Below are 16,503 nucleotides of genomic sequence, written 5' to 3' on the forward strand. Positions count from 1 at the left end.
GAATATTTCTCGATTTATGCCGTAAATCAAGAAATATTCAATCAAGAAAAACAACAACGAGTACTTACCTGGACTCCTGCGGATGCTCGGGGGCCGTTTCATGACGGCCCGCGGGCCACAGGTTGGCCACCACTGCTCTGATAACTACAACAACAACTTGTGTTTATATACTGTTATGTGGGGCAGTGTCTCGGAGCGCTGAAACATAGTCTTACTTATCCCAATGGCATTTCTCGTTGCTAACAAATTATATATTTCCAACTGGAATTTGAAAGTGAAGTTACAACATAACCCGCTGTGACCCTACATTGCTGCCGCTTTAAACACATTAACGTCATTGGTGCAAGAGCGTGCGCCACAAAGCTCCCTGGGAGTTGTAGTTCGGTGGTTCCGCCGTTGCCCGGCAGGAGGCGCCGGGCAGGACTGCAACTCCCGTGATGCCGCGGTGGTGGTGGGGGAAGACGGGAGGTGGGGCGCGCTGGCTTGTGGGACGGGGTGACGTGAGGGAGGGGGAGGAGTAGCGGCAGGAGGGACGCTGTGGGTCTGAGGTGAAGAGAGAGAGAGAGAGAGCCGCGGGGCCGCGCCAGGCCAGGCCGGGCTGGGCTGGGCTGTGAGGCCGGGGAGAGCTCGGCTCAGGCTGCACTGACAGCAGCAGCACGTGTGTGGCAGGTACTGGCGGGGCGGGGCGGGCCGGGCCCGGGGGGTGGGGGAGCGCCGGGGCCGAGGCCGAGGCCGGCTCTGGCGTTGTCACTGTGCCGTTTACCAGCTTCACTCACCCCGGGGGTGTGACCGAGGCCTGGCTCGGCTCGGCTCGGCCACCGCTGCCCTCAGGTGTAACCCGAGAGCCCCGAGCAGGTCACCAGCGGACACGGTGTCACGGACCACGTCCCCCATCCCCTCCGCGGTGTTGTACCCGCACCAGCCGCCGCCACTCACTGCTCCTGTAAACACTGCAGTTTCACTGCTCCACTTAATTACTAACAGTTCACTCCAGGACAGTTCTCAGGCCTCTGCTGTTTAATTTGGTTTCTCTGGTACTACAGGGGATATAATAATAATAATAATAACCCTTGCTTTTGATATATCAAATGCAAGGCTTATTATTATTATTAACCCTATTATTATTATTAACCCTTGCTTTTGATATAGCGCCTTATCATGTCGTTGAGACGTGGCAAAGCTCTTCATATGCTGTAAAGTGAATTGACTGCGTATTTTCTGGGAAAAATGTGGTTTGCCAATTGCGCAAAGCTGTGTCCCACAAACAGTGGTGGGTTTTAACGTTGCTGCCTGGGGCCCTGAGCTGGGGGCGGAGGCCACAGCGGGTGGAGAGAGGTAAGATCACAGAAAGCGCGGTCAAAGAGCAACGTCTTCAGATGGCCCTTGAATGAGGTGAGGGAGGCAGCGAGGCAGATGGACACCGGGATTTCGGGGCATCTTGTGTTACATCAATTACGGGTTTCCACAATTGAACTCTGTAACCCCAGTAATCTTGAAACCTTTGATTCTTAGCTTCACTGGGAAATATGGCTTTCAACAGGTTAACAATTAACCCCCAGTGCTCTGTTTACAGGATTTTACATGGTTGCACACGATCTTACTAAATGCTTTGACGAGGCAGACATTATTATGCGGATCAGGAAAAAAACAATTTAAACAAGGTATCAAATTTTACATTGTCTAAAGGATTAACTGTTATCAGCTTTATCAACTCTAAAGTACGTATATGGTAATTTACCTGTTTAAACAGCTCAGTGCTTTAGTTCTTTAAAACAACAGCTGCAGACTTTAGTTGATTAGCAAAGCTTTTAAAATACATTGAATTTTTTTATCTTCTCACTGCTTTTTGCTATGAGTTTGTCGCTTGGGCTCATAGGGATAAAGCCTCCTCTGGCATGTAATAATAATAATAATCCTTGCATTTGATATAACACTTTTCACATCTTCTCGACGTCTCAAAGCGCTTCATAGAATATGCTGTAAAGTGAATTGACTGTATATTTGTGGGCGAAACGCGGCAGCCAAATTGCGCACAGCAGTGTCCCAAATTTATTTTTTTTCTTGAGGAATTATTATCAGACATGTGGAGTAAGGAAACTTGCCCAAGGTTTCGCCCTGCCTGGAATTGAACACAGGTGTCTAGCTTGCAAGGCGAGTACTCTAACCACTGAGCTATAGGACTCCACGTATTGGTGCTTAGTGATCGACCCTCAGTAATGAGTTACTGTTTCTCAAACAGTTAAAAAAGTAAAAACGTTAGTTCTCCTAGAATTATCCTTTCTTATATCCAAGTTACATTAATGCTGCCAGTGATTTGAAAGCTGAAGAATGACCAGTTCAGTGAGATTCGGAAGGATTACTGTTTGGATGTGTAAAATAGCAAGAGTTAGTAATTTCAAAAAAGGAGTGCAAAAAATTAGCACACAAAACCTTCCACTTGTCTAAGGATGTGTTGCAAGAGTTATAAGTCCCCTGCATGTGAGCTTGTGCAGGGTTTATTGATATTCTATTTTTAGGATTTTTATTTTTATGCAACATCTCTCTCTCTCTGATCTCCACCCAGGAAGTGTGTGCCCAAATGTGAAATTAGGTGTTGGGAGTATGCTGAAGTGACATAGATTATTCCGTGCTATTGAGTAATACTGCACTCAATTCTTAACAATTAATGGTGCCTTAGAATTGCAATGAAGTTCCCTTCCTCTCCATCTCTATAAAATTTGCTTGTACCCGAGATTCGAAAAATTATGGCAATGTATATTTTTGAATTGATGAGGGCAGGTTTATTTTGTTTCACTCTTTCTATTCCCCTCAGCAGCGGCCATGGCAGATGTTGATGGCAGGAATGCTGTGTATGGTTGATGTGTGATGCTGTTCACACCAACAAGCAACATTCAGACGGAATCGAAGTTACCAGAATTTAACCTGCAGTTGATTACCGGGGAATAAATAGGTTAATCTCAGAATATTTTTATGAATGTATTTATAAGTGTTTTATAGTAACTTGTTTTTTACTCTGAAGAATACAAATATATCTGACGTGGTGAAGGACATTATTTGCATTGGGGTGCTTCTCTTATAATTAAAAATGATAATTACTAAAACTTTGGTTTCTATGATGCATATAGTGTGTATAAAATAAAGATGATCCTTGCTTTTGATATAACGCCTTTCACGTGTGGAGTCCTGGTAGCTCAGTAGTTAGAGCACTCACCTCGCAAACGAATCAAAAAGGATCTGGGTTCGATTCCCAGGCAGTGCAAAACATTGGGCAAGGTTCCTTACTCCACACGCCTCTGTTCACTTAGCAGTAAGTAGGAACCTGGTTGTTAGTCGATTGGTGTGTTGCTTTTCTGGGAGTAATAGTCCCTTCAAAAATAAATAATGTTTTGGTCACTTATTCCACAACTGTTTGTGGGACACTGCTGTGCGCAATTGGATGTTGCATTTCGCCCACAAAATATACAGTCGATTGACTTTACAGTATATACTGTGAAATGCTTTGAGATGTCTTGAAGACGTGATAAGGCGCTATATCAAATGCAAGAAGTATTATTATTATTGAGAAGATGTCTCAAAGGGCTTCACAGGATTAATTGTAATATGCAGTAACTTGCATTTTATAATCAAATGTGGTAGCAATGTCCCATAGAAAGCCATAAAGTGAATGATCAATTCTATTTGGGGGATTTTTGCCCAGGACTCTAGGAGAAACTCCTTCGACTTTTTCGAGAAGCACCATGTGTCACCATGTAAAATTTGAATTGTTTCTTGCTTGATGTACGTATGCGGTTGACTGAGATAAATCTGAATGTGGGTAAAATTCTAATGTGGAAGAAACTAATGAATTGCTTTGAAATTCAAAAATGGTTTACATTTAAAATTTTAAGATTCAGAAGTGGCAGATTGTACTCCAAAGTTTATTCGCTTAAAAGCTTTATTGCTGTGAGATCCTGCAATCCCTGATGTGTTGACGTTATATTCTTACAGAATGTTTCGCCGCTCAAGACTCAGTGTACGGCCCAATGTGAAACCTGGTGGAAGAGGTTTGGCAGGTTCTTCACAGGCACCCAAACAGGATGACAAACCTCCTGCCTCAGATCAGCAAGCAAGCCCAGAGGAAAAGGCAACCAATGAAAAAGATGTTTCTGAGAACTCGGGCACGGTGCCAGTTCCATCACCTCCATCACCACCACCTAATTCAAGCGCAGAACAGGACCAGAGAGATGGCCCAGATGAACAGCAGGAGAATGTGCCACTCAACAAGTTAGTATTGAATGTAAATACAACAGAATTCTTAGTAATCGCACTCATCCAAAGTGAGCATCATTTTAAGTGGGTACTGGGCACAATTTTTGCCATGACCGTTGTAATTAACAACTCAGTACTGCAGAAACGTGTTAGGACTGTTTAGAGGTGTTTAAGATGGTGAAAGTGGATGTCAATAGTCTGTTTCCATTTGCTGGTTAGTCCAAAAGTAGAGGGCATAAATATAAGATGGCTAGTGGTAGTTTTAACAGGGCATTTAGGAGGAACTTTTAAGAGGGTGATGAAAGTGTGGAACTCACTGTCAGAAGCAAATAACGTCAATGTATTTAGGCGGAAACTTGATGTGCACTTGTGGGAGAAGGGAATAAAATGTAAAGGAGAGGGGCTTGTGTGGAGCATAAATGCTGGTGTGCACTAGGATCGGCTGACTGGCGTCTTTAAATGCCTCTATATAAGTCATGATAGCTTCCTGCATTATTCAGTTATGTTTTGATAATATTGGTGTCAAATCACATGATTTGATCTTGAGCCCATTAGCTGTTTCTGTCTAGCATTAGCATTGGAAGATAATCAAAGAAAACAAGAAAAATAACACATGGTCCGTGATGTCCTCTCAACTCTTAGAAACGTTTCTGCCTTAATAATATTCTGCTGTGCATGTGTTATTCTTTCGATGCAATTTTGGCTTCTGTCTTGATCCCTTGAATTGGACCTTGTTCTTATTACTGGTATTGCTATGCTAAGTGAAACCTGTTTCAATTGTATTGCCACCCCCACCTCCTGCATTTTTCCAGCATATTTGATGTCTTCCATTTGAAGTCTTCTTAAAGATTTGTTTCCTTGTTTGTCAGGAAAGAGAAAAATGATAAGAATACCGAGTCGAGTGCTGGCATCAAATCATCTGCAGTGCCTTTGCAACGAAGAAAGCGGATTGCTACCATGCCAAATTTGGCAAAACAGAGATCTGCAACTCCGTCAGCAAATCAGTCAACTACCGTGACCCCAAAGTCTCCGCCTCGGAAGCCAACTCCCCTGTCTTCTGTGAGCAACGCCGTGTCACTTCAGGAAACTCCACCTCTGTCGCAGACCACTACTCCTGAGAAACCACTTCCCAAATCACCAGAGAAACGAAGAGCCTCTTCAGGACAACAGACCAAATTGCCAGAAAAGAAAACTCCAATTCCTCAAGTGCCGCAGTTCTCTCCAGTTAAAAAAAGTTCCAACAAAGATTCAACCTCAGCAGCTAATTCTCCTCGAGCTGATTCTGTCCGGAAGGCATTGGCATCACCGCTTAAGGAGAGGGTTACACCATCTCCTGGTGCCTCATCTACATCTCCCAAAGGTCCAAAACTTCCATCGGAAGTTGAACGACTGAGAAAAGCTCGGAAACTGCGGGAAATGCTGAAAGAGGAGTTGAGGAAAGAGAAGGTAAACTGCAGTAAATGTAAAAAAAGGTTGCTTTTTAAAGGGAATAAATACTTTCAACGGATAACCTATTGCCATGTCACCCTTAACTAATTTGAAAGCAACCTAAATGTTTATTGTTCCTTACATGTTGAAATATCTCAAAATGCTTTACCAATAATCACAGTGTAGTGTAGCTTCTGTTTTGTTTAGCAACCATTCGCAACAGCCAAATCCCACAAATAGCCAGGAGGTGAATGACCAATTGATCTAATGATTGTTGGCCAGTAAATGCCCTTCTCTTTTAAAGTTTCATGAGATCTGTAAGGAGGCAGAGGGGACTTTGGATTAACATCTCATCTGAAAGACAACATCTCATCTGAAAGACGTCACCTCTGACAATCCTCTTTAATGTCAGCCTAAATGGTTGATCTCAAGTCCTGACATGAAAATTGAATTGACAATCTTTTGATCCAGAGATGAGAGTGCTAATAATTGAACCAAACTGACACATTAGATGGACATGTGACACATCACTAATAATTCTTAGATTTGATAATTTATCTGCTGATCAATTGTGAATGGTGAGGCAGGTCTTGTAGTTTTAAGTTTCTGATTCACAATACAAGTATAGCGCCTTTCACGTCGGGAGGACTTGCCAAGGCGCTGGACAGTCAGGGACTTGGACCCGAACTGGGATTGGGGAGGGGGAGGGTAGGAGAGTGGCCGAAGACGCGCCTTGAATGAGGTAAGGGAGGAAGCGAGGCGAAGGGATGGAGGTTCCAAAGGGTGGGGGCAGAAACAGCAACAACAAAATTACATTTATGGAGCGCCTTTCACGTTGGGAGGCATCACAAGGCGCTGGACAGTCAGGGGTCAGGACACGAGCATGGGGGAGGGGTGTGGTAGGGGTGAGGGAAGGCAGAGAGGTGGGAGGGTTACCCAAGGCATAATCGAAGAGGAAGGTCTTGAGACCGGCCTTGAAGGAGGCAAGGGAGGAAGTGAGGTGAAGTTCCAGAGTGTGGGGGCAGAGAGGCTGAAAGTTCGACCACCGATGGTCGGGCGGGAGACATGGAGCAGACCGGAGCCTGCTGAAGGCGAGCTGAAGCCCGCAGAAAGGCTGAAGGCCCGACCACCGATGGTGGGTTGGGTGGGGGACCTGGACCAGGCCACAGCCTACTGAGTAGATGGAGTGGACCAATTGATATTGGGTCAGCAGGTCGCAAAGATAGGAAGGAGCAAACCCGTGGAGAGCCTTGAAGGCAAGGATGAACATTTTGAACTCTATCGTCTGGGAGTCAGCCAAGGTGGCACAGTACAGTCAAGGTGGGGCAATACATGCAGATGGAATGTTAAACAAGGACATCAGTTTGTCATTTCTAACTATTGTCTGGTCTTATTTTTTGGAGGGTCTATTGCAGAAATCTAATCGGGAGAAGATTTTACTTTGGGAAAGTGGCACTCCACCAGAACGCACTAAAATGACGATGAGAGACTTCATATACTACCTCCCTGAAACAAATCCAATGCAGTAAGTGCTCTGTGCTTACATTGTAGAGTTTTGAATAGAATACATTTTAGAACCATTTGATTGCTTATTAAGATGCACTGTTTACTGCAACTCCTAACAGGTCTTCGTTGGAAGAAGAAAGAAGACAATCGGAGAAGGTACCTGCACCAGTGCCTGTGTCAGTGCTGGCCCCAGTTTTAACTAAGGAGTGAGTATATCTTATTCTGTTTACCAAAAGGAAGCCTTTTAAAAATAAATGGCACAAGAAGGATATTGTGCTGTGTGCCTATTTGTTTAATCTGCCTTATCAGTTTCTGTTATAATAATAATCATCCTTGCATTTGATAGAGCTCCTTAACACGTCTTTGAGATGTCTCAAAGAGCTTCACAGAATATATTGTAAAGTGTTTTTGACTATATTATGTGGGTGAAATGCGGCAGTCAATTGTGTACTGCAATGTCCCACAAACAGTTGTGGATTGAGTGAGTGACCAATTTCTTTTTGGAGGCATTTTTACCTCCGGAAATCTATCCTCCAATTGACTAACAACCGGGTTCCTACTTATTGCTAGGTAAACAGAGACGTGTGGAGTAAGGAAACTTGCCTGAGGTTTCGCTATGTCTTGCTTACCAACACTTTGTGGAAAAATAATGAAATACTTCTTTTTGGGATACTTTGCTCATTTGACATTTTGGATGCCAGACAAAGTGAAACATACGTATAATAAATAAACCCTGCATTTGATATAGTGCCTTATCACGTTGTTGAGACATCTCAAAGCACATAACAACAATCACGATATTGACTGTATTTTGTACGTTAACATTTGGGAATTATGAATGGTGGAAATAAAGAACAAATTCCTTCACCAGTACCACAGTTTTCAGGCCTTGCATTTAAAATTCTCAGCGACACAAGTCTGCAATTTTTTCCTTGTATGAGAGTATTTGTATTTGGAATTGTACGTTTGGGTTTCTAAGTGGTCTGATATTCACCATAAAATTGCATGTCTGCTGGGTCACCCTCGTAAGGATCTCAGTCTTCATTGACTGAAGTCGCTATTTTATAACTGCTGGTATATGCAACAAGAACATGTATTTCAGTTATACGTCAAAGGAAGTTAACTTCCTGTTTATGGATTATAGACCAGAACTGGAAAATACTAACGCCTCAGGTGATGATGAGGATGACGAGGGTGATGATTCAATCTTGGGTCCACGAGTTAAGGTAGCAGAAGATGGGACTATTATCATTGATGAAGAAAGGTAAGCCTAAAAATATTAACATTTCAGACTGAAATGCTGGAGCAGTCTTTATCCTAATGAGCCAGCTGGATTGTGAATTTTGATGAGCTGAGATCTTGAATTATAATAATAAATGATAATCCTTGCACTTCAGGAGGATGGCTCAAAGTGCTTCACTGGAGTGACCGGATATTTGTAGGCAATTGAGTATCACTGCATTTACTGTATTATTATGAAAACTAAAAACTGATCAGTTTGCAGTATTCTTCCTGTAGGTGTATATTAAATGCTAGGAACTGCTTTTTAATTTCTGAATTTATTTCATAATTGATGAGAAACATTGTAGTCTTGAATTGACCCAAATACACAGTGATTGTTGGCCTCTGGTTTTAATTTAAAATGGCAGTTTTCAAACTGCCTTTATTATTGCTACTCCTTGCCAGTCATTGAACTCGGATAGGTCTCACATTTTTTTGTTAAATTATTTGTGTAGTGCTGTTAAGTGAACACTTTTGATCATTGAAAGCATTGAACACTCACAGGTCCATTATAGCATAGTTAATTGAGGGGAAAGTTCCCTCGATGTCTCCTATCTTGGTGCCATCATTTTAAGCTTAAGCTTTATTGCAGAAGTGTGCCATTTTCTCTTCTCCACTAGATGTTATATGACGTTTTAAGTGGGTTTTTCAGGACAAGCAGTTTTTTATAGGAACTGGATTGAGTTTGCCCAAAATTATTTTGAGTGGAGCATTATGCCAGTTAAACATTTACTTTTAGAAGGTAAAATTGTACTTTGCTGAATTGTGCAAGTGTGGTCTGATTGAGCGAAATGATCATTCCTGAAATCTTAATTTATTTATTTTTCTAAATCATAAACAGTTTAACTGTTGAAGTTTTGAGGATGAAGGGACCTAATATCGCTGAAAACAATGATCCCATCTTTGAGCGTGGCTCACAAACAACCTATTCCAGCTTTAGGAGAAACACTCACACAAAACCGTGGTCCAATAAAGGCAAGTTTTAAAGCTCACGCGAACATTGTATTTAATAATAGTAATAATAATAATCCTTGTATTCATATAGTGCTTCATCACGTCGTTGAGACATCTCAAAGCGCTTCACAGAATATACTGTAAATTATAGACTGTACATTTTGTGGGCAAAACGCTATAACAGTCGACTCAATATTATAAAACTAATGCACAGAAGTTAAGTCTCTACTGGTGCCTTTTCAGATAGAGACTACAAAAAATCACATTGGGACTTAATTTGCAATATTTCTCAATAGGATTTCTTAATAAGCTACTTGTGCAGATACTTGGATCTCTTCTGTTCTGCATTACAATATTTGTTTGGTAAACTGAACGTCTTAGCAATTCTCAACTAAACTGTGCGTTGACTGATTATATAATCATTTCTTTGGAATATAAAATCTAATAGGAATATTTTAACCTGTTCTTGAAAAGGTACCAGCAACTGTTCTAATCATCACTTTTGCTTCATATCGCACAGTCAACATGTTTGAGGACAATGACATATTGACATGTTAACCTTTTGTCTTTTAGTGTATCGGTCCCATTAGTAATTCCGAGTATTTATTCTTTCTGCAGAAACGGACATGTTCTTTTTAGCGATCAGTATGGTAGGCACCGATTTCTCTATGATTGGTCAGCTGTTTCCCAACAGGTCAAGAGTGGAGATAAAGGTAACCCCCCCCCCCGCGTTCACTTTAATAGGGCTAAATGCTACATGATGGATATATTTTCAAACTGTTAAAGCTACAAAGTCATAGCATAACAATACCAAGTATTTAAGTAGAATCATAAAATATTACAGCACAGAGGGAGGCCATTTGGCCAATCATGGCTGTTATGGCTCTTTGGAGAAGCTACCCAATCAGTCCCACTCCCTCGCTCTTTCCCCATAACCTTCAGATTTTTCCTTTACAAGTACTTATCTAATTCCCTTTTGAAAGTTGTTATTGAATCTGTTTTCAACAAACTTTCAGGCAGTGCATTCCAGACTGTAACAACTCTGGGAAAAAGAAAATGTCTCCTCACCTCCCCTCTGGTTCTTTTGACCATTATCTTGAATCTGTGTCCCCTGGTTACTGACTCACCTGCCAGTGGAAACAGTTACTCCCTTTCTACACTATCAAAAACCCTCATAATTATGAACACTTTTATTAAATCTCTCCTTAACCTTTTCTGCTCAAAGGAGAACAATCTCAGCTTCTCTCGTCTCTCCACATACCTAAAGTCCCTCATTCTTGGTACCATTCTGGTAAATCTCCTCTGCACCCTCTCCAAAGCCTCGATATCCTTCCTATAGCGTGGTGGCCAGAATTGGACACAATACAACCAGCGATTTGTAACATAACTTCTTAGGCCTCTATTTATAAAGTCAAGGATCTTGTATGCGTTTTTAACAGCCCTATCAACCTGTCCTGCCACCTTCAGGTGTATGTGAACCCCCAGCTCTCTGCTCCTGAGCCCCCTTTAAAACTGTAGATTTTTTTTCAAATATGAAACCAATTAAATGTCATTACAAGATAAGATTTGCACAAGGTAAAAGATGATCAGCACTTGTTTTTCTTTTTACCAAAGAGCCACAGGAATATATGTCACAGAAGGAGGCCATATGATCAACGTATTGGTACAACAATCAGTACAAATTTACCTTCATTTAGCACTTTTCATGGTAAAGTATAGACTTTACCAAGTCAGCATAAGTTAAATTTACAGTTTAACAATGCAGCCAAAAGAATTTTGGTTCTGCTGATACTTTCTGCATTGAAAAGTTGGTTGATGGAAATCTATCACACTCACAGAGAAATGTGCACTTTTGGTAGTAAGGTTTTAGTAAAGGGTTTTGGTGACTTGAGTGAAATTTCAAAACTGTGAAAATGCCATCTGTGGGAAAACACCTGACGTCTCTCTGCCCCCCCCTTACCCACTTCAAGTTTGCTTTGTATTTGAAGAGTGTTCTGAGCTGTATGACACTAAAATCACCACATTACAGAATTGGTTTGGATGAAGAAGGCCCTTTGGCTCAACCATCTTCCCATCACTGAGGGCTTGAAGAACTGGTGTTGGCTGGTTTGTCCCTGGTGGTGGTGGTGATAGTGGAAGCGATTTCAGGACGTTGATGAAGAGGAGACAAAGCATCTTGACTTAGATGCATTTTTTTCTCTCCTAAACTGATTAGTTACTAATAAGTTTTGTGACAATATGATGTATTGATAGTTTTATTTTAAAACCCCTGTATAACAAGGCTTGCTGGTTTCTGATTTTAATTGGTATAAATTGGTACTCATTCCAATTTTTTCCAAATGCCGGAAAAAATTCTCATTGTTAACCATGTGTTTTTAAAAACAATTTTTATTATTTTGAACATCAAGAACAACATTAAGAAAAAAGGCCTTCCAGACCATAAGATTGCCTTGGGTATCATTTCCTGTGACCTGTGCATGCGCATTACAGAGGAAGTGACTTTAGTGGCATTGTCTGCACATTTACCTAAGTGCAAAATATTTTTTCATTGACAATTTTCTCTTCTGCAGAACAAATTCAAACGTGAAGAAAAGCTAAATTCATGGAGGATAGATAAAGCATTCAGTGAGTATCCAGGAGTATACTGCTTAGATGGGAATAGTACATTCTCTAATTTCTGTACTGACTTAAACAGTGTTTTTATTTGCAAATGGCAGAATGTACCAACAAAGACTGTCTAGCCAGGAATAGTACATGATAGCTGCGGAAATTTTGTTTCTCTTTTTAAAGCAGAAGTGTGTCGCAATTGAAATCTACATGTATTTTTTTGCTGATTTTCAGTGAGAAAGCGCTTAACCAAAACAACGGAAACTGATGTGTGTTTACTACTGTTTCTCTTTTAGTGGCCTCCCTCCCTCCCTCCCTCCCTCCCTCCCTCCCTCACTCACTGTCTGCCCTTTGTCATGCAGAGGAGACCAAACCTCTTGATTTGGAATTCTTTGGAGAGCTGCTAACAAAGGTTCTGGAGGCAGAGACGAAGAGGAAGAGAGAAAGGAATGGGAAAAACAAACACCAAGCCCCAAGAAAATCAAGTGTCAAACAAAAAAAGAAAGGTATGAACCAGAGGTGCAAGAAATCTCAAAGCTCTTTGCAGAACGAAGTGTAGTGAATGTGTATTTGTAGCCGAACACAACAGCCAATTTGTGCTCAGCAATTCCCACAAATAGTCACAAAGTGAATGACCTATTTTATCTGGGTAATTATTGGCCAGGACACAGGGGTGAAATCCTTTTTCAAATACAATTGATTACAATGCCTTGGGATCCTTGACATTCACTTGAATAGACAGACAGGACGTTAGTTTAACATCTAATGTGAACGATGGCTGCTCCACCAATGCAGCACTTCCGAGCACTGTATTGAAGTGTGAGCCTGCACGAGGAGCTAAAGGTCCTGATGTAGTGCTTGAACTTGCAACCTTCTGATTTGGAGGCGAGAGGGTACCAACTGAGCCACTTTATGTCAGTATAATTTGTTATGTCAAATCTAAGGATTCTACTTCTAATTCAATATTGGAAAGTCCCTATCCTAGAATGTATGAAGCCAGATTGACGGGGAAAGTTGCTGGGAAATGTCCCGCTTGCCAGTGTCACCGATGTACACGTTTTCTTAAAGCGAGGTGCTTATTTTTCACACTTTCTTTAATATGAATTTAGGTAAGAAACTGCCCCTTGGAGAAACTGAAAGTGACCCAGATGATCCTGACCCAGTTGAAGGTTCTTCCGATGAACTGGCTGAGACTGACCCCAGCGCTGTGGAAGAAAGAACTGAGGCATCACACAGTGTGGAAGAGCAGGAAGAGATGCAGGAAAAAGAAACCGCATCAAAAGCTTCACTGACCAAAGGCAAACGAAAAAGAAAGAAAAAGGATGTTGCAGAAATAACTGAGACAGAAAGTGCAGAAGGACCATCGCTAGAGGATACTGCTTTTCAGAAATCTAAACAGACAGGACGGCAGCAGAGCAAGAAAGGTAAGAAAATATTTAGTTCCACGCAGGACTTCATTTCACTTTTGGTGGAACTTCTGCTTTTCCCCCTTTATCTGGATTTCCTAGATCACTGTAGGACTGTGGCCAGAATAGACTTGCTGAGACTTGTGGTGAATCCTTTTCTTGAATAAATTATCAAGCTGATTGCAATGCCATTGTGTGTTAGTCTGGTTCACGGTAGCATGAGTCAGAAGGTTGTGGGTGCAAACTTCCTGCAGCTGAATGTGGACAAGACGGAAGCCATACTCTGGCTCCCTTCAAAGTTTTCACTCCTGTGGACCTGAACTCCTCAACTTTCCTGGGCTCTCCCTCAAACTCACTGAACCAGCGCGCAATCTAGGCATCCGGTTCAACCTGCAGCTGTCCTTCCTCCCCCACATCCGGTCCCTAACCAGGACCACCTTCTTCCGCCTCCGCCACATTGCCCGCCTTCAACTGTACCTTACCCCAAATGCAGCCGAAACGCTCGTGCATGCGTTTGTCACTTCCCGCTTGGATTACTCAAACACACTCCTCCCCGGTCTGCCCAACTCCATTATTTGAAAGATCCAGCTCATTCAGAACTCTGCGGCCTGCATACTGACCCCGACCAAACTCTGTACCCACATCTCACCAGTTCTGGTCAGAACTGAACAGATCAATTTCAAGATCCTCACACTCGTATTCAAATTCCTTCACTCTCTGGCACCTCCCTACCTCTCAGACCTCCTCACTTCCCAATCCACCACCCGGCGCCTCTGCTCGACTGGCGCCGGCCTCCTGCTTGCCCCTCACAACCTCCGCTCCACCATCGGTGGTCACACAATCAGCCACTATGCCTCAAAACTCTGGAACACTCTCCCTCAGTCCCTCCATCTTGCCCCCCCTCTCCCCTTTTTCAAGTCCCACCTGAAAACCTTCTTGTGGAGTCCTGTAGCTCAGTGGTTGGAGCACTCGCTTTGCAAGCGAGAGACCTGAGTTCAATTCCAGGCAGGGCGAAACCTTGGGCAAGTTTCCTTACTCCACACAGAGCCTAATAATAATCCCTCCAAAAACAATAATAAATTGGTCATTTTCAATCTACGACCGTTTGTGGGACACTGCTGTGCGCAATTGGCTGCCGCGTTCGCCCACAAATATACAGTCAATTCACTTTACAGTATATCCTGTGAAGAGCTTTGAGACGTCTCGAAGACGTGATAAGGCGCTATATCAAATGCAACGATTATTATTATAGTACAATACAAAATTACATTTGTATAGTCTTTCACATCGGGAGGATGTCCCAAGTTGCTGGACAGTCATGCTATTGAATTGGTCACTGTTAATGGTGCTAAAAAATCTAATATATCTTTGAACGTTTGCCATTGTTTGTGGGAGATTGCTGAGCGGAAATTGGCTGCCACGTTCACCCACAAAATGACACGTAAAAGCTTCAGCTTTGGTGTCCAATGAAGAATACAATCTATGTGCAGAAAGTTTGTAACAACTCTGAAAAACTGCTTCTTCAAACTTTTTAAGTTTCCTGAAACTGACAACTACCTGAAAGCTGATTTGACTGTAGCAACTGTGTTGTTTGTACCTCAAACTTTTGACAGGAGCATAGATTGCATGATAGATTTGTGATGTAATTGAAATTATATGCATTTGAGATTTGTTAAATATTTTGCACAGGAATCCAAAATGCTTCCGATTTGTCGTCTGGTGAATCAAGTCTTGGTGGAAAAGTTGCCAAGGATGGTGATGACATGCATACAGTAGATGGTGAAATGTCATGTGATCCAGAGACAACTGAAAACAAGCAAACTTCCCCGACCAAGAGAAAGCAGAAATCCATTCCTGAAGATAAATCCGCAAGGTAATGTTGATTTAAAAAAATTCTCCTTTGAGTTTCTCCCCTCTTTCCTCAACAGCTGGAATACACTTGGAAGAAAAATGCAGAAAATCAAAATAAAAAAAAAATAAAGATATGAAAAGGAATGGTGTGTAAGCACTTATTTCCCGTACCATCAACCATGTTAAAATACAGTTGGTGGATTGAATTGCAATGACTTTCCATTTCCACTCAACCACAGTGAAACGCACATCACATTAATTATATAAGTATAATCTCTTAGAACGTTACATGTGTTTTCAGCTAAATAACATGGGTGCACTGCAATGGTATCTTGAGATATAATGATTGCCTTGTGAAGAAATTGGATGTCACAGCTCTGACTAATGTGCAAATTCTACGCCCTCTTGTAATTGTCGAATGTTAAATTGACTAACTCAAAGTGGGTCCAGGTCCATTGCTCAATATCAGCATCAATTGTCATTCTAATCCAGTGTCTAGAATGTTGCCTTTTCTGGGAAATGGATCAAATTCATAAGGGGTTTTGTTCAGTGATTTGGGCTAAGTTGTGTTGGGACCGTAGATGTAGATTCTTTATCCTCTATATCTGAATAGAGAATACTGAATGCTGACAAGATAAGTGCCAAAATGGAAATGTATTGCTCAGCATGACACTTTAATGAGGAGTGAACATAGAAATCACAAACTTGACCTTTTGCAGAAAATTTCCTGTGAATTTGAATTATTTATTTAAATTCCAATATTAATATTAAATATAACCAACTAGATCTTTTACACTGTACTTGTAATGCATAATGAACAAGAAAATGTTTGGTTTCTGTAAAGTTTTTGAACATCTTAGAAACCACTCCTAATATGTAACCATTTGTTTCAGTGATCATGAAAGTGTAACATCCTCAGAATCATCATCAGCAATTCCAGCAGAAAACTCAGAGAAAACACAACACTCGCTCCTTCAGAAACCAAAACCCAACTTGAAGTTGACTGGAAGGAAAGGAGGTGATGGGAAAGGATCTGAGAAACCTGCTTCTGAAACCACTGACTCTTGTGATGATCAGAACAGTGACAAGTTAAACGATCAATCTGTGCAGGTTCATGATCCTCCTTGTGAAGAAGTTAATGAGATTGTGGGTAAAGAAATGCCAAATAAGGTAGGGGTGTGTGTGTGTGTGTGTGTGTGTTAGTCAATCAAGTACTAGAATA

At 41.6% G+C, this 16,503-nt stretch overlaps 1 protein-coding gene across 1 annotated transcript in view; it reads left to right on the top strand.

The window, feature by feature from the left end:
* Nucleotides 1-488: 488 nt before the first annotated feature.
* The window catches only part of LOC103182713 (transcription factor TFIIIB component B'' homolog), a 39,532-nt gene continuing 23,517 nt past the window's right edge, over nt 489-16,503 (top strand). The window contains exons 1-13 of the mRNA XM_042331675.1: nt 489-669; nt 3,988-4,263; nt 5,118-5,694; nt 7,080-7,201; nt 7,302-7,388; nt 8,327-8,446; nt 9,305-9,438; nt 10,036-10,130; nt 11,988-12,042; nt 12,387-12,530; nt 13,134-13,448; nt 15,120-15,303; nt 16,175-16,451. Coding sequence (XP_042187609.1) covers nt 3,989-4,263; nt 5,118-5,694; nt 7,080-7,201; nt 7,302-7,388; nt 8,327-8,446; nt 9,305-9,438; nt 10,036-10,130; nt 11,988-12,042; nt 12,387-12,530; nt 13,134-13,448; nt 15,120-15,303; nt 16,175-16,451 — 2,385 coding nt within the window. The 5' untranslated portion in view covers nt 489-669; nt 3,988. The remainder of the gene's footprint in view (nt 670-3,987; nt 4,264-5,117; nt 5,695-7,079; nt 7,202-7,301; nt 7,389-8,326; nt 8,447-9,304; nt 9,439-10,035; nt 10,131-11,987; nt 12,043-12,386; nt 12,531-13,133; nt 13,449-15,119; nt 15,304-16,174; nt 16,452-16,503) is intronic.

The sequence above is a fragment of the Callorhinchus milii genome, unplaced genomic scaffold, assembly GCF_018977255.1.
Source record: "Callorhinchus milii isolate IMCB2004 unplaced genomic scaffold, IMCB_Cmil_1.0 Scaffold1, whole genome shotgun sequence".
NCBI classification, from domain to species: Eukaryota; Metazoa; Chordata; class Chondrichthyes; order Chimaeriformes; family Callorhinchidae; genus Callorhinchus; species Callorhinchus milii.